A 17,871-nucleotide genomic window follows, 5' to 3' on the forward strand; every position below is an offset into this window, starting at 1 on the left:
TTACACAATAATTTTCAGGAAATTGGAAAAAAATAAGAACCTGTGTTCCAATGGTTCTAATGTAGATATTTAAGTCACAACGTCTTGTTAACCCATTTAGACCGGGAAATAATCTGTGTAATTTTTTTGATTTCTTTGGCTATTAAAAATAGCAGATCTACAAGCTCGTAGCGCGGCACTCGGTGAAAAAAGAATGTGTGCAAATCTTTTGAATATATATATATATATATATAATTTTTTTAAGCGAAATATTTGCTTCTGGGGGATTCTACAAAGTCTTCTAAATCCTAATATTTTTTTTTAAATCGTATGTTTCTATATCAGTGGTCCTCACACTTTTTCATGTCAAGAACTCCCAAAATTGTATGTATTTGGTCGCGGACCCCTATCTCAAATTTTCACGATTTTTCAAAAATAGCAGATCTACAAGCTCATAGTGCGGCACTCGGTGCCGCGCTATGAGCTTGTAGATCTGCTATTTTTGAATAGCCAAATAAATCTAAAAGGACACAGATGCGTCCCCGGATTGAATGGGTTAATACCTTTTCATTGGTAAAGTAAAATTTACAGATCTCCAAGCTCACAATGTGTCGCAGCATGCGTTGTGTCTAGATCTGATTAACTTGTCGAGCCGTTTCGTGGTCAACATCCAGCGGCCACTGATTGTTGGCACCCCATGTGCAGGCTAAATGCATCATGAAGTTTTATTGGCCAAAAGCATGTCTGTTCTAAATGCAGAATTTCTGCCACAATTTCCAGACCGTGTTCAATATAACTGTAGAAAATAGTCATTTGTTTTAAGAACTGTCATATTGGTTAAAAAAAAATCCTTTTGTTCCCCATCACTTAGCTTCATCTTGTTAACAGTTTGACGTTTGTGTGTGTGTGTTGTAGCCCGTGGAGAGTGAGAGGGACTCCCCCCTTGTCAACCTCTGTTTCGGTCTGTGCATCCTGGGACGGAGAGCCCTGGGCACAGCTTCTCACAGCATGTCAGCAAGGTGAGTCTCTCCTGCCCCTGCAGCCATCTCGACCCACCCTATTCCTTACCTCGCTCTTTCACAGGAACACCTTTCTTACACACTTGTAAATGTACATTCAGCTGCCCAGTATGGCCAGTTTAATGCTGTCAGCCACCTGAACTCCATGTGACCTTGCTTAAGGGCCCCTCGATAGGAGATGTTGTTTGAGTAAAGAGCAGTTCCCAGATGGTTTGGGGATTTGAACTTGTAACGCTGTGGTGTTATGTATGCTTCTCTAACGTCTACTGTATATACCTCAGTGTCAGAATGACGAGCCAGTATTGTGTTCTTTCTTATCCCTATGACAGCTTGGAGCCTTTCCTCTATGGCCTTCATGCCCTCTTCAAGGGAGATTTCCGCATCACCTCCCCGAGGGACGAGTGGGTGTTTGCGGACATGGACCTGTTGAATCGGGTGGTGGCTCCAGGTGTGCGGATGTCCCTCAAGTTACATCAGGTATGAGTGTATCTCATACGCAGACAATGGAGTTACAAACAACAGTTTTTGGCGTTTCGGTTCTCTGGCTTGAGCCCAGGCATGTGATCACAGATGTTATATCTGTATGATAATTCCTTTGTGTGAAGATTTTATATGGAGTGGTTCTACTCAAGTCAGGGATGAACACAAAACGATTGTAAGATTGGTTTTATGGAAATGAGACCTGGATTTTATTTTGCTTTGAATTGTACTAACCTGTTGTTATTGCTTTTCAAATCAAATCGAAGTCCAAAGGAACAAATTGACGGACATCCCTGTGGTTCAACCGAGTCATTGCACTGAACACACACACACACACAATATAGATTGTACATCATACCCCTGATTCGTGTCTCTATCCAGGACCACTTCACATCCCCAGACGAGTATGAAGACCCCGCGGTGCTGTACGACGCCATCACAGCCAACGAGGATAAGATGTTGATCTCGCACGAGGGCGACCCGGTGTGGCGCAGTGCCATCCTGGCCAACATGCCCTCCCTGCTGGCCTTGCGGCACATCATGGACGACGGAAGCGACGAGTACAAGATCATCATGCTCAACAAGAGGTTCCTCAGCTTCAGGGTCATCAAGGTCAGTGTGGTTAACTAACTAACTAAATGAAATTGTGTGGGTAGGTGTTTGTTTTAGGCCAGTGATTCTCAACCTTTTCCATTTCTACGACTCCCAATTTGATATGCATTAGGCCACAGACCCCCAACTGATATGCGTTTTTAATCTCTTTTTTTATCTCTGGGACCCCAATCCTACCCAATCCTCAGTGTTAATTTAACTCTGAGAGTGTACAAATGGAAACGAATGGACCCGCGAGGTAACCGGAACGTACATACTCATTTGTACGTTCCATTTGTATACTGACCCCCGTAAAGGTCCTTTCAGACCCCAGGTGGTCCACGCACCCGACATTGAGAAACTGTGTTTTAGACCACTGTTTCCCAAACAGTGGGTCGGGACCCATATGTGGTTAACTCATTCACTGCCAGAACTTTTTTATTTTTGCGTTTGACAAACTGCCAGAGATTTTTCATAGAAAAAGAAAGTACTCAGGAGCCAAGATACAAAATGTTTAAGTTTTAAGTTAACAAGGAAGTGGATTGGAGTCTAGATCTTCAACAAATCATATCTCCTAGGTCTTTAGGTTAAAAATTAAATAAATAAATAAGAAAAAAAAAAGTCATTTTAGTCGTTCTTGGCAGTGGGGGCTTAAAGGACAAAAGTCGTTTTAGTCGTTCTAGGCAGTGAATGAGTTAAATACCCCTTTTAGTTTTTTGTTTCCTACATTTTGTTTTTAACACATCCACCGCCAAGGGCTAATCTCATAATGTACTCACCAGTGCCAAGGTTTTATTGTTGTTTTTTGTTTTTTTCAGGTCGCCATAGGCCCCGTTAAAATCCTTTAGATTGCCCGATCCAATGTTTGTAAACAACGGGCACATGTCCTGGTGTCTACTCGTCGAGACCGCGTGTCAAACGGAGCCGCCATGTTTGAGTTCTGATCGTTTAAGTTAACATGGGAAATGCGAGGATGAAAAACTACATGTCCTGTACAGCTTTTACAGGGGTTTATGTGTACGACTTAGAATGGAGACAGACGGGAAACAAAAAACGTGATCGCACTTCCGGTCCGATCGGGTGGTGTTACACTGAAAATGGTCCCCCTAGAAAATTAAAAAAAAAAAAAATTTCGAAAAAAAGGAAAAAGCACCACAGCCCGTAGGCTACGGGATTGGCGCTTAACCGTTGGATTTAACGGCCCGTAGAACTACGGGCCCGGCGGTAAATGTGTTAATTATTTTATAAGAAGAAAAAAAATCATTTCATCAAAAAAATACTTCTAAAAAGTAGTGAAAATTGCAAGCTCACAACACGTCGCATCGCGACGTGTTGTGAGCTTGTAGATTTGCTATTTTCACTAGTTTGGGTCCCAGGGAGACCACTGTTTTATACAGTCCAGAGGTATGACATTTTTTAAGATTTCTTGTTCTGCTGACCGCAACCTACTCTATGCTCCACCCCCTCCCTCCCTCTCTCTCTCCCTCCCTCCCTCCCTCCCTCGCTCCACAGGTGAACAGGGAGTGTGTTCGTGGTCTGTGGGCGGGGCAGCAGCAGGAGCTGGTCTTCCTGAGGAACCGGAACCCGGAGCGCGGCAGCATCCAGAACGCCAAGCAGGCCCTGAGGAACATGATCAACTCGTCGTGCGACCAGCCCATCGGCTACCCCATCTACGTGTCCCCGCTCACCACCTCCTACGCCGGGGGCCACACCCAGCTCCGCTCCGTCTGGGGGGGTCCCATCAGCCCCCACAACATCTACACCTGGCTCATCAGCAGCTGGGACAGGTACGGGCTTGATTTACTGTCGTTTTGTGATATTTCTTTAATTATATTTAGGGGTGCAACAGTTAATCAAGCAAGTCGATTTAACTCATTAAGACCTGAGGCGATTCTTAAAAAAAATCTAAATCCAAACAGTTTTTTGAAAAAAAAACAAAAAATGTTTTTCAAGATTTTTCAAAAATAGCAGATCTACAAGCTCATAGCGCGGCACTCAGTGCCGTGCTATGAGCTTGTATATCTGCTATTTTTGAATAGCCAAAGAAATCTAAAGTGACACAGATGCGTTCCAGGTCTCAATGGGTTAACTCATTCACTGCCACTGACGTAAAAAACGTAATTTTTTCCAATTACCAAATCTGCCACTGACGTAAAAAACGTAATTTTGCAAAAAACTTTGATTTTATAAAGATCTCACCGTCCTTCATCTCTCGCAGTGACACATTTCATTGTAGCACACCCGGATACGGTAATGACGGTCAATCGAAGATTTCCGTTTCCGCCTGCCGCCGCTCTAAACCTTCCGCTAAATCGCCATTATCTCGGCTTTGTTTTTCTCCGCCGTGGTGCGTCAGAAACGCTGTTTAGAAACTGCTACTGCAAAATGGAATGTCGCCGATTGATTTTTTTTTTCTCTGGGCCACTCGCACAACTACCCTGTGTGTCTACAAACAGTTGAACACACGATCAGAAGGGATTTAGCGAGGTCTGTGGCGAGGTGGAAAAGTAAGTGAGCCGTCCGTTCACATGGCGAAACAATGGTGTTTTTACGCTGGGCTGCAGGAGAGAGACTCCGCCTCGATCGGAATGTTTGTTGTCTGAGCGGCATGCAAGTATCGCCGGTGTGTTTAGAAACGATTGGACTTGCGATCATAATGAAAAAATAAATTGTGACATTTTTAAAGTTATAAAAAACACTAAATCGCTGACAATTGGCAAACACAGCCAGAAATAAGTCTGGCAGTGAATGAGTAAATTATAATGAAGAATAGATAATTTCATGAAATAATCTATTAATAATCTATGCGTATTTTCGCCGGTCATTATTGGCAAAACGTTAAATATTCTAACATTGTGACAGGTTGGGAAACACTACCCTAAGGCTTGTCTGGGTGTCTGGGTGACCTTTTGTCGCACGTTGTCATTGAAGAGTTCCTCCTTCCCCTCTTCTCTCCAGGTTACAAAAAGGTTGCGGTGCTGGCTGCAACAGCGGAGGGAACATCGAGGACTCTGATTGCGGGGGAGGCTCCGCTTCCATATCCACCAACCAGGCTGCTCACACTACACAGAGCACACCGGCCAACAGCCTTCCGCTGTCCCACCTCACCACTGTACAGCCTTCCTCAATGGGTAAGGCACTGGAACACTCACATCACCACTATTAGCTGGGGCCGAGATCCACTGCCTTTTTTCGTTGTGCATGCATGCAGGTATTTGATCAAAACACTCGCAGCAGGTATGAGATCACAAAGTGGCACAATGTCAACCAAAAAGAAGCTAGCGGGTGGCGGAAAAAAGTACGGTAACCACTTATTTATTTCAAAAATAGCCTTTAGCCAATCTACAAGCTTACGACGCATCGCGATGCGACTTGTTGTCAGCTTGTAGATCTGCTATTTCCCCTTTTTTTTTCCTTTTTGTTTGGGCACATTATTATACATCACGTTATTATAGGCAAATATTTTCAAAGTGTGTACGGCAGGTTGAAAGTGATTAATGAATGTCGTGTTGCAGAAAAGAAAATGCATTACTCTATAACATGGATTGAGATGCCCTCAGTGCTGATCTAAAATCTGATCAATCTGCAAAAAAAATGTTCAGGTAGTGAAAGAATGCATAAAAGAACAGAATTTGAGGTTTAATGCAAACGCTAGGGGGTGGCAGTTACCATGCCCTGGGACCCCAAATCACGCCCCTGCCGTCAACGAAAAAAGGGGAATGAATAAGTGAAGGCACAGTTCAGATTTGGTTGTGATAAAAACCTGTAATACTAATGGCTGTTAGCTGTTTCCCTTTGTTTTTCCCTCTGGGGGCACCAGAGTGTAGAAACAGGAACTTGGTTTGGCTCCTCCCCTTTCTTTGTCCACTTCCACCCAGCTGCTTCTGTGTTTATAACTTCTAACAACAACACTACATGTTTAGGGCAGTGGTGCTGAGATTAAGGAAGTATTAACACGCCTTTATGGAGAATCCTTAGCCTGGTAAACCCTCCCTCCGGAAATCTCAATTCCATTTCATTTCAGGAGTGAGTCTGGCATGATCCGCCTATCTGCAATATTGGCTGTGCTGGAGTTGGGCGGGAGTAATACCGTTGACTGACAACCCCTTCAGCCAATGATAATTTTTCCTCTTCAGCCAATCAGCAGTTCACCAGTCTTAATGTGACGCGACGGGACTTTTGAGACAGCCATACCCAAAATGGGTTGCCTTTTTCGGATAAAATGGTGTCACTGCCCGCCCCTACCGGTTCTCTAAATTTTTATTTTTAAATAGGCTTTGTCATGATTAATTGACCACATATATGAAGTTAAACAACTAAATTCTATCCAAACGATATCTTATAAGTAAATTCCGGGCCTCAAAATAGAGTCATGCCAGACTCACTCCTGAAATGAAATGGAATTGAGATTTCCGGAGGGAGGGTTTACCAGGCTAGAGAATCCTGACTCATGAGGAAAACATTTATACCCTGGTTATTGCCATAATTTCTTTTAGTAAACCTCACCTTGAATCTGTGTCGTCTACTCTAAGTTACAGTATCATTGAAAGAAATTCCCCTTCCCCCCCCATTCAGGCACAGACAACCCTGTAGGTCCCAACACCAACTGGCCTCACCACCCCCAGCCCCTCCCGCTGGCCCTACTCAGCCAATCAGAGGGCAGAATGGAGGCTGGGCTTCTCACCTCCCTCCACCGCACCTCCTCCATTCAGGGCCTGCTGGGCCAGCAGCTCTCCAGCTCCCAGCTCTCCTTCAGCGGGTCTGTGGCTCCTCCCTCTTTGACCGGCCCGGACCGCTTCTGCCCCGGGAGTTTCCTGGAGAGCTCGGCCCACCGGGGAGGCCAGCGGGCTGGCCTGGGTCTGGGCCTGGGCGGAGGGCTGCACTACGAGAGCCACTTTGGGAAGTGGAGTCTGTCGGGAAGGAAGGGCTATAATGGGCCGGCTGCAGTGGAGGGAGATGGAGGCGCGATACACGGCATACGCACACAGGTGAAGGGAGCCCTACAAAATAACATGTAATGCTGATTGGATACGGTTGACTAATCTTTGATTTAACCCATTAAGACCTGAGGCGATTCTTAAAAATGTTTTCTAAATCCTAACAGTTTTTTGAAAAAAATCTGAAAAATATTTTTTCACGATTTTTCAAAAATAGCAGATCTACAAGCTCGTAGCGCGGCACTCGGTGCCGCGCTATGAGCTTGTATATCTGCTATTTTTGAATAGCCAAAGAAATCTAAAGTGACACAGATGCGTTCCAGGTATTAATGGGTTAAAGTCAATCTATTCTGATGACTCATTCAGTCACTTAAGGACAGCTGGCAAAAGCAACATTTATCACATTTGTGACCTCTAGCGATGACGCCAAGCCCAATACTCGACCACAGAACAGCTGTTAAATGAATCATTTTTGCTAAAATAAAAAAAGGATTTATGTCATAATTTATAGTACCGGTAGTTGTAGTGCTTATGACCTATGTACTTCCAAAACTTGACTTTTCAAAATGTTAATCTTTGTGATTTCCTGACAGTGTGGGGAGGGAGAGTGTTCGATATTGAAAAATATACTATCACGATATTTTTCAAGAAATATCACGATAGACGATATATATCACCATAATTTTTTTATGTTTTAGGATTATTATTATTGTATGATTATTAATAACATATATGATGATTAATTATATTATTATAACATTTTATAAGATATGATCATGGGGCACGTATAATCATTATATTATATTATATAATGAATCATCATATCTTATTAATTAATGTGTTCACAGACAGACAGGCTACATACAGATAGATAGATGGATATAATATTCGTTTTTATGCTGCTGATAGATAGATAGATATAGATATAATATTCGTTTTTATGCTGATAGATAGATATATAGATATAATAGTTTTTATGCTGCTGATAGATAGATAGATATATAGATATAATATAATAGATATAATATTAGTTTTTAATGCTGCTGATAGATAGATAGATGTAGATATAATATTATTTTTTTATGCTGCTAATAGATAGATAGATAATATTAGTTTTTATGCTGCTGATAGATAGATATCTATTCCTTTTTATCCAGCTGTTGCATTCAGTGTAGGCTGCTTGATGGTGAGTTAGTAGTGTAACAGACTGCTTCAGACAGAACATCTGACAGTCAGTGGTGGAATGTAACTAAGTACTGTACATGTACTTAAGTACAAATTTGAGGAATTTTCACTTTACTGGATTATCTTAACATTTCTGTACTTTTACTTCTACTCCACTACATCTCAGAGGCAAATATTGTTATTTTACTCCACTACAATTTAGTTACTTTGTAGATTTGTATTATTACAAAACACGCATTAACCACTTTATCCCTATATACTTCGGCTATTTGAAAATAGCCGATCTACAAGCTCACAACGCGTCGCTTTGCGACCCGTTGTGAGCTTGTGAGTATTTCTGCATTGCAGTACTGATACTTTTACTCAAGTACTTTTTCCACCACTGCTGACAGTAGCCTAGTATTACACCTACCTACCTACTAACAGTAGACTAGCAGGTCACACAATGATCATTGATATGCATATGCATCCAGCCAGGTCGGTCATTCCTATGTTAATTCATGGTGTTGATAAGCTTTTGTAAGCGAGGTACGAATTGTTGTTTTTAATCGATACGCGAAGTCCGTCCATGGGCGTGCGTGCACTCTTTATGCGGGGACGGGACACCTTCGCTGTTTCACCCGCGTTTGGTTAAAAGTTATATCGAGTGACGTTCGAACATTGCAAACTTTGCAATTAACTTTAGTTTGCACCGTGTCGGTTTTGGAATATCCAAAGAGCCTGACTTTCCGTCCATTACTGCTGTTGTGCAGACTGACAAGACAAGTGCGACGATCGCCTCGCTGCCAAGAAGAAAGGGGGCGGGGACTTTGGGAGCGTGTGTGATGAACACAACAGATCTTCAAGCAATCAATGCGGTCCGGACGTGCGGTCGAGACGCGTTGTTAGCTTGTAGATCTGCTATTTTTGGCGAACGAAACCGTCGTACTACAGAAGTATAAATGAAAGAATAGAACTGCAAATCATAGACTGTGCACTCACAGGATCTCAATGGAAACAAGACCGCAAGGACCTTTTTTGGACCTTTTAGACAAGTATATTGCTTAATAAAATATAAATAAAATAAAAAAACAGAGTGCACGTTCTATGACTAAGTGACTCCCTGTATGACTGAAATTTGATTAGATTTTTTTTTTTTTACGATATGTATGATATCTCTGAAAACGCATATCGTGGGGACATTCTATCGCCTCGACGATAGTTATCACAATATCGAACACCCCTAAGTGGGTACACTGCTGTAGCTTGAACCGTAGATTTTCAAAAAAAAAATTAATCTCCGTTTCCTTTAGTTTGTGCGTGGCAAAACACCCACCACACCATCTGTAGCAACTGTTTGGTGGATTGTTTTCGTCCATGTTTTAACATGTTGCTCGCAGTGACTGTTCAGCGTCCTGTAGCCCGTTAGCTTGTGCTGATTTGTCAAAGGCTACTGTATCAGCCCCAGGGCTAATAACCGTTATCAGCCCTAAGGCTGTGATATAGCTTATCACACTCTCTGTCCCTTATCACTGACCTCACACAGAGTATATAAAGGCTGGGTATATGTAATATATCCTTGTTTCTACAGCCTACCCCTCCAGTGCCTCCACCTGAGGCCAGTCCGACGCAGGACCCCCTTGGAGCCACACAGTCTGTAGACAGCATACCGCTGACCTCAGTAGACCCCACGACCCCGCGAGAGGAAACCACAGAGCTGCCTTTACTTGAGCACCTGCGCTGAGGAGTCTACACTGCTGTAGAAGACCAACCGACCGGCACCACAACACCCCTCGCCCCCCAAAACACGCACCCACGTTGTCCTGATGTTGGTAAATTCTGGATTTGGGCTGCATCGCCCCCTCCCCCACCTCTTAGACAGGGAACTCATTCCAAGTCTTCTCTGGACTCATTCCATAATGATTCCTCATTCAAAGACGATTAACACTTGAAAATGTGTGTTTGTGGGAGGGTGGGGGACACTTTCTAAATGGGGGGAAAAAAGATTGTTCATTTTCCCCCCCTGTTGCACATTATTTCAACCCACTGCAATACTGGAGATATTCAGTTGTACACGAATACATCTGTCTTCTTCAGCCAAAGGAGGTATAAAACACTGAATCCTGCACATCAACAGCAGCATCCATTATGCCTCTCTCCCTCCCTCCCAGCCAACATGCGGTGCTTCTACAGCCAAGTTTACAGTCCAAGTGTCGGCCCGGACAGGACTAATAGTATAGGCTAATTGACACAGGAGACATGGGAGGGGGTGAGGTGGAGGTGCAGTTTGTGGACAAAGCTGACGGGCACGGTTCAGGACGTATTCGGGGTGGGTGGGTGGGTGGGCGGGGACGACAGTGGTGTGCCTACCATTGATATTGTGTTGATCACAAGACTAAATGCTGGCAGTACTGTATACTAAGGCCTTTTTTTTTTTCCTTTTTTTTTTGGTGAGTGGAATGTCTTTTTACTTTTACTTGAAGAATCACACGTCTCAGTGTCTGAGGCTCGCTGAATTGGGATTTGTTTCTCTCCGAAGGTTACCTATCAAGAATCCCACCCCTTATACACACACGCTCGCACACACACACACACACCTCTCTGGCCAGATCCAGTCGAGTCTACAAATCCTCTCCATAGGTGGGGATCCGGGCAGTTCTGCGTGTGGCAGAGCTCGCCACTACTACCCAGAAGCCCCTCCTCTCCTTTCCCTAGACTATGGCTCTTCCCTGCCCTCCCTCCCCCCTCCAACTGCTACTATAATACTACTGCTACTGCATCTCCTGCTACTACAAAATATACCCACTACAACTGCTGTTTTGTGAAACAGTCAAACTCCAGCGTTTTAGTTGGAAAAATAAACTTAAAAGTTTATGAGTGAAAGCAAAGGTGGAATATTTATTGATTCTTAATATTGTCTTAAAGATATCTGTAAGGGGGGGTTGTCGTTACGGCGTGCTTGGAGAAATTAGATTCTGCCTTCTGTCAGCTCACTTTTATTTCTCCCCACTTTGCTCAGTATCATTGCAATTTTTCATCATCTCACTAAATGACCATCTTTCTTAAGTCTAATATATTTTTATGTATATGCACATATACATATATGCGTATATATGTGAACTGGAAGTATCCCTGAGAAGTCACTTTAAGTTTGTTTCCTTCCCAGCCTTGCACTCCTTTCCCCCTGCCACTGTGAAAGGCAGACATAACACTGATTGACTTGTGGGTCGAAGCAGATGACACAGAAAGAAGCTGACCATCTCATAATAAGTCTGCCCTGATTGTTTTTCCTTGGGTCAAGCAGCTTTAGGCTAACTGAACTCAATGGATGTATGCCCCCTTCACCCCCGATCTCAGCCCCTCGCACCCACAGGATTGATCTGGATGCTGGAATAACCTTGTGCCATAGCGTATACATCTGTCCCAGAGAAAGACTCAGCCCTGTGCACGCTTCGGATTTCTCACCAAATAATCGTCTAGTATTACGAACTGTTTATAAGGAAAACAAAAAAAGGAAGCTAGCGTTCTCAGGGTCTTGACATGGGAAATAAATTGATCTACCGTCTTCAATAGGAAGGCTTTTTTTTTTTTTTTTTTTTTTTTTTTTTTTTGTCCAATGGGATAAAAACCGATAAAGGAGAGATAATTTCATTAGTGGCAATGTCATTAAAAAGTTTCATATTAGGTCACGTTTGAAGTGCCAGAAGGTGCCCCCGATCACATTTTAGTTTTTTCTTCAGTGATGATGGGTTAACGGTATGGGTTAACATTTCACGCTGCATGCTTATTGTTTTGCCACAACTTTTGTTTTTTTGCATATTTTTCCAGCTTCCAAGGACTGTTTTCTTCTGCCATCAACACAAGGGACACACGCACATAGGGCCAGCCTGTTTCTTTATTAAATAGACATCATTACTGTCCACAGTAATGCTTGGGAATATCCTGATAAGAAACTTTAAGGCTAGCATGTTATTGTTTGGAGAAATTCAGACATTAAAAAAAAAATCTTTTGCCTGTTAAGATGCTACAACAGGCACATTGTGCGTCAGTATCCCCGGTTCTTGCTAATGTGTTGCTAACTCTGTGGCTCAGGAAAAACAGAGACTTTCTGATCAGGGTTGATTTCTGTTTTTCTCCACTTCCCTCCTTCCCTCCCTCATTCATTCAGGGAGTTACTTTTCCTTTTTTTTTTTTTATCCAGGAGAGGAAAGCACAAATTACTGGAAAGACCTGGGTGTCAAAAAGCAAAAGGGATTACTTGATCTCTGCAATTTATGTACAGCATGTTTCGTATATAAATATATATTTAAGATATAAAATCTATTTTATTATGATTGGATTTTGGGGTTATTTTACATTAAAAACACTATGTTGCGGCTTGGGGCGGGAGGGAGCCTTTCTGTTTGTTTTCTGTTCAGAAGGGTGGCTTCTGAGTGAGAAAGGCACATGTCACATTCAACCATGCAGTTTGGGAAGAATTGATTTAATCATTTTATTTTTTGCACAAATGTGTATCGTACATCAGCCCACTTTGTTATGGTTTATTGTTTTAGTTCAACAAGAAAAGGCGGACGGGGGTCTTTTATTTAAGAACTTTTAGTCAATATTCAAAGTTCTGTACAGTTTTTTTATGTGATTTCCCCCCCCCCCCTATTTAAATTAAAGCTTTTGTGTCTTTGTTTGCAAATTAAATGCAGAGTGGTTTCATTTACCTTTCCCCCCCCCCCTTTGTCTTGCTGCTTATTTACTTCTTTTGGGGCTGGGTTAACTATGTAGCAAAAGAAAAAGTCAATACTATGTCCAGTGAAATACAAATTCAATATCTGTGATTCATTTTTACTTTGATTTGAACTTTTTATATTGCATAGTCAAAACAAAATAAGAATTCTAATCCTGGGGGCCTTAGCAGGTTAAGACCTCAAGCTGTTGTAAAGTACCCTTCCAATTAAAATTTACAATTGAAGCATTTAGCGGATACTCTTACCAAGAGCAACTTTCAAATGTGAGTTTGGAATAAGCAGATTAAGCATGAACTCTAGTCAATGCAGAGAGAACAATGCATTGCCTCATTGATAAGAAACTAGGATACGAGGGAAACAATGAACCTAGCATTGTCCGAACCACATGCTATCTAAATGACTTTCTTAATATTTGTCAAGAAAAACATCAAAAACATCTGTCCCAATGAAAGGATACATTTGATCTAACTGCTTATTACTGTAGTGTGTACTTTTCTTATCAATCAGCAGATGCAGTCCAAGCTCTTGATAGCCGTTTGACTTTGTTTAGATGTTAAGGTCCAGCCTACCTCAACTAATACAGTATATAGCGTTGAGCTTTTACATTACCAACTGTGGTGTATTATTTAAATCTAGGCCTACTTAAAAGGTCTAAAGTTTTTTTCTTTTCTTTACTTGAACTGGCCCTTAAGTTATAAAACATAAGGAAGATTTAAGTTTTCCATTGTGTCTTGAAGGCATCTTCTACCAAGATCTGTCTGTTGGGATGGAGATGAACTTATCCACCACGCCAAGCAAGGGCGCCGATACTGTGGGTGCCTCGGGGCTAAAGCCCCCAGGAGAAAGGACGAGCAGTCGAGCACCCATCACAAACTCATCACAAAAAAAGAAAAAACCTCCGATATCACTTCATGGAGTAATTGTTTTTGTACCAAATGAACCGCATTAAAGTAGCATGCGCGCGTGCACGTGCATGCATCCCTGGTTGCGCCCCCAGTAGCGCGCACATAAATTGGCACCCCTGACACCAAGGGTAGTGCTATGTCCAAATGCTTGAGGAAATGTGCCAAAATATATTTTCTTCCTCAGCCTGCAGAGTTGTCTGACCAGGAGCTCCTCACCACTGCAGTGGAGTCAGGCATGCCGTTCACTCATCTCTCCATCACAGCTTAATGCTCAGGAGAGGCTAATGTATTTTTTTACACCGTGCAGCTCATGTTTGTTGTCTGAGGTGACTTTAATCTTAATAGTAGTAGTAGTAAAATAGTCTTATGGGCAGTCTATTATAAATTGGTACTAGTAGGTGTTTCTTGTTTCAACTTTCTTATTAGTGGCATCAATAGATATCTGTAAAGGTTGTGAGGTTATTGTCATGAGTTCTGAGATAGCATCCATACTCAATCAGAAACTTGTGAAATGTCTCACACACTCTTCTCCTCCAGGCTAGCGTCTTAGCTGACCAGCCACCTTGTAGTTCGTTATTAATGTCAGATGGTTATGGTAGAAACACTGAGTGAAAACCCATCTTCAAACACTAACCTTGTTTTTAACAGTGTTATACAGAGATATATCCTCACCCTAGCTCTTAAGGGTGACATTTACCATAAGATTGAACTTAAAACTAACACTTATACCCTGTTTTCACATTGCCAAAGTGCAGGAAGTATAGTGGAAATGTTGAAATTCATGTGAAAACGGGCACTGATCTTGTGTGGCGGAAGTTTTGGTGTTGGAATTTTTACGGTGAGCTTCCTAGTAATTTTTCCGGAATGTACTGGTGGAATAAATACAAATTTCTGTAGTGAAAACGCCAGAAATCAAAGTACTGGGATAGTGTGATGATGACGTTGACAACGAGAAGGAGAGAGAGAGCGTCGAGTGAGAGAGCGTTCTAGTGGTCATCTTGGTCGAGCGAGCATTGGTTTCAACAAGAGAGCGAGCGTATGACAGGCTGCTACATTCACTAGAATGGGGAATCTCACTTCCAGCTGAAACAGCGCGACTTGTAGTAGTTCATAATGGCATATGGTTATATATCACATTTCACAAGACATAGTACATGTAGATGATATAAATCAATTGGCTGAAAATGCTCAAGTCTTAACTTCAGTAAGCACTGTAAAGCTGGAAGTGAGATTCCCCATTCTATGAATGCAGCAGCCTAAAGGGCGGAGCCAAAAAGTACACCGTCCGTATGTCACTGATCACATGACCCACAATCAATTCTCCAGTTCTAGGTGACACAGAAGAGTGGGGACTTTGTTCTTATTTCCACGCAACAGCTTTAAAGGTTTCATGACGTTCAGTTTTACCACACATTAAAAGTCTTTGTCATGGTCCTTCAAACGTGTATAGAAAGTTGTAACAAAAAATTCCACTCCATTGATCCATGGCAGGTGTTTTTCTCTCACATTTCTAAAGCCTTTTCAACTGCAATGAAAAAAGAAATCTTTGACTGCGGGTGTCGCTGGTGAGGGATTTTGCCTGTCAATAATCGCCTCTGCTCCGCCCCCCCCAAAGGAAAGGATAGGGGAGGGGAGGGGCGAGGAGGAGAGTGGGCGGGATTAATTGACTGTGACCTCACTGTCGAAGGGCCAAGCTCAGATTACTTTTCAGCCTAATTATTCAGAAAACCCCAGACCACAGAAAATCCACTGAATGTTCAAAGTTCAGATTTTGTAGGTGTATTTGAGGTCATAAAACCCCCAAAAAAACATAAGAAAAAAAAAAGGTTAAAATGAATGTCATAGAACCTTTAAGGTGTATTAATGACATTTCCCTTTAAGATCACCGGACTGAAAGCATAAAAACTCACAAAAGGCTCACCTCACTAAGCTTTGTAGCTCGATGCTATGCACCTGATAGACAAGCAACAGAAACAGCGTTGTCTCTGAAATTACACCAAGCACAAGTTGACCTGCTGTGGCAGAAAGCTGGTGTAGGGGGAAACTGCAGACTCAGAGCTAACCCTACCCCCAAACATTCTACGAGTGCAGTGCTGTCGGAGCATGCTCCTGGCCTGCCACTATGTGGGCTACTAATGGAAAACCTCCACTGTATCGTCCCTGGGTGGGCTTGAACCACCATCCTCTCAGTTAACAGCCGAGCGCGCTAGCCAATTGCGCCACAGAGACTGCAAGCTGCAGGACTGCAAGAGTTTTTTTCTTTTTTCATGTCTAGTTTGGTACAGCCCTGTAGGAAAAAGTGGTTTAGGCTTTTGTTCGAAAATATTTTGAAAACACGGGAGCCTACATACAAGTGCTACAACTCTGGTGGGACTCGAACCCACAGCCTTTGAATATCTCTTTCGGCATGCCTAGAAGTCCAATGCGCTATCCATTGCGCCACAGAGCCACACCCTTAAAGGTGCCAGTGGGTGGAGCCTCGCTTCATTAAAAAATGACCTATATGCCTGATAATATTGAATGACCGAAAGGATAGGCTACCAGGCGCTGCTGGGAGTTGAACCCAGGATCTCCTGTTTACTAAACAGGCACTTTAACCAACTAAGCCACAGCGCCTTCTGCATTCTACGAGTGCAGTGCTGTCGGCGCATGCTCCCGGCCTGCCACTATGTGGGCTACTATTGGAAAACGTCCACTGTGCCGTCCCTGGGTGGGCTCGAACCACCATCCTCTCGGTTAAGTTTTTTTTCTTTTTTCATGTCTAGTTTGGTACAGCCCTGTAGGAAAAAGTGGTTTAGGCTTTTGTTCGAAAATATTTTGAAAACACATGAGCCTACATACAAGTGCTAACGACTCTGGTGGGACTCGAACCCACAGCCTTTGAATATCTCTTTCGACATGCCTAGAAGTCCAATGCGCTATCCATTGCGCCACAGAGCCACACCCTTAAAGGCGCCAGTGGGTGGAGCCTCGCTTCATTAAAAAATGACCTATATGCCTGATAATATTGAATGACCGAAAGGATAGGCTACCAGGCGCTGCTGGGAGTTGAACCCAGGATCTCCTGTTTACTAAACAGGCACTTTAACCAACTAAGCCACAGCGCCTTCTGCATTCTACGAGTGCCGTGCTGTCGGCGCATGCTCCCGGCCTGCCACTATGTGGGCTACTGTTGGAAAACGTCCACTGTGCCGTCCCTGGGTGGGCTCGAACCACCATCCTCTCGGTTAACAGCCGAGCGCGCTAGCCAATTGCGCCACAGAGACTGCAAGCTGAAGGACTGCAAGAGTTTTTTTTCTTTTTTCATGTCTAGTTTGGTACAGCGCTGTAGGAAAAAGTGGTTTAGGCTTTTGTTCGAAAATATTTTGAAAACACGGGAGCCTACATACAAGTGCTAACGACTCTGGGGCCTGTTCCTCAAAAGGTGAATTAACAAAGCCTGGCCTTAAGCCAAATCAAGGCTTGACAAAGTCGGGTCCGAAAAGCCTCGTTTGTTCCGTTCCTCAGACGCCAAGCCAGGCTGAAAAGGAGCAACTTTGTCGAGCTAGACCTTGTCAAGCCAGGCTGTGTCCAGCCAGGATAATGAAGCCAGGCTAAATGGGCGGCGATTCGCCGACGACGTATTTCTATAAAAGACCTAGCTCCATAAAGAACCTCTCACTCCGCTATACAGCTCCGAGATGAGGTTCTATGTGGTTACCTTCCAGAATCGGGTGAACGTCCGCCAAGGCTCCGCTGTTTACCCTTTTGTATATGTTGTATCCCAAAACTAATGGTAGATTCCAAGCCGCACGGATGTTTAAAGTTTGGAACGGAGCATAATATTTTAGGTCCGAAGCGAAACTACCCGTTTAAATCGCTTATTTAGTCAGCCTGTGGCCATGTTTCCCATTCAACCCGGAAAACCCCCCTACGTCCGCTGCCAGTACTGCTCCCGGTTTGGCTACAATGGGAAACATGGCCACAGGCTGACTGAATAAGCGATTTAAACGGGTAGTTTCGCTTCGGACCTAAAATATTATGCTCCGTTCCAAACTTTAAACATCCGTGCGGCTTG

At 43.1% G+C, this 17,871-nt stretch overlaps 1 protein-coding gene across 1 annotated transcript in view; it reads left to right on the top strand.

Moving 5' to 3' along the window:
- LOC308089735 (pecanex-like protein 3) overlaps positions 1 to 12,896 on the top strand; it is a 48,601-nt gene extending 35,705 nt beyond the window's left edge. The window contains exons 30-36 of the mRNA XM_080434624.1: positions 895 to 998; positions 1,328 to 1,475; positions 1,860 to 2,090; positions 3,582 to 3,856; positions 5,028 to 5,200; positions 6,645 to 7,057; positions 9,762 to 12,896. Coding sequence (XP_080290750.1) covers positions 895 to 998; positions 1,328 to 1,475; positions 1,860 to 2,090; positions 3,582 to 3,856; positions 5,028 to 5,200; positions 6,645 to 7,057; positions 9,762 to 9,914 — 1,497 coding nt within the window. The 3' untranslated portion in view covers positions 9,915 to 12,896. The remainder of the gene's footprint in view (positions 1 to 894; positions 999 to 1,327; positions 1,476 to 1,859; positions 2,091 to 3,581; positions 3,857 to 5,027; positions 5,201 to 6,644; positions 7,058 to 9,761) is intronic.
- The last annotated feature ends 4,975 nt before the right edge of the window (positions 12,897 to 17,871 follow it).

This window comes from Gymnoscopelus braueri (assembly GCF_963280865.1).
Source record: "Gymnoscopelus braueri genome assembly, chromosome: 8".
In the NCBI taxonomy this organism is placed as follows: Eukaryota; Metazoa; Chordata; class Actinopteri; order Myctophiformes; family Myctophidae; genus Gymnoscopelus; species Gymnoscopelus braueri.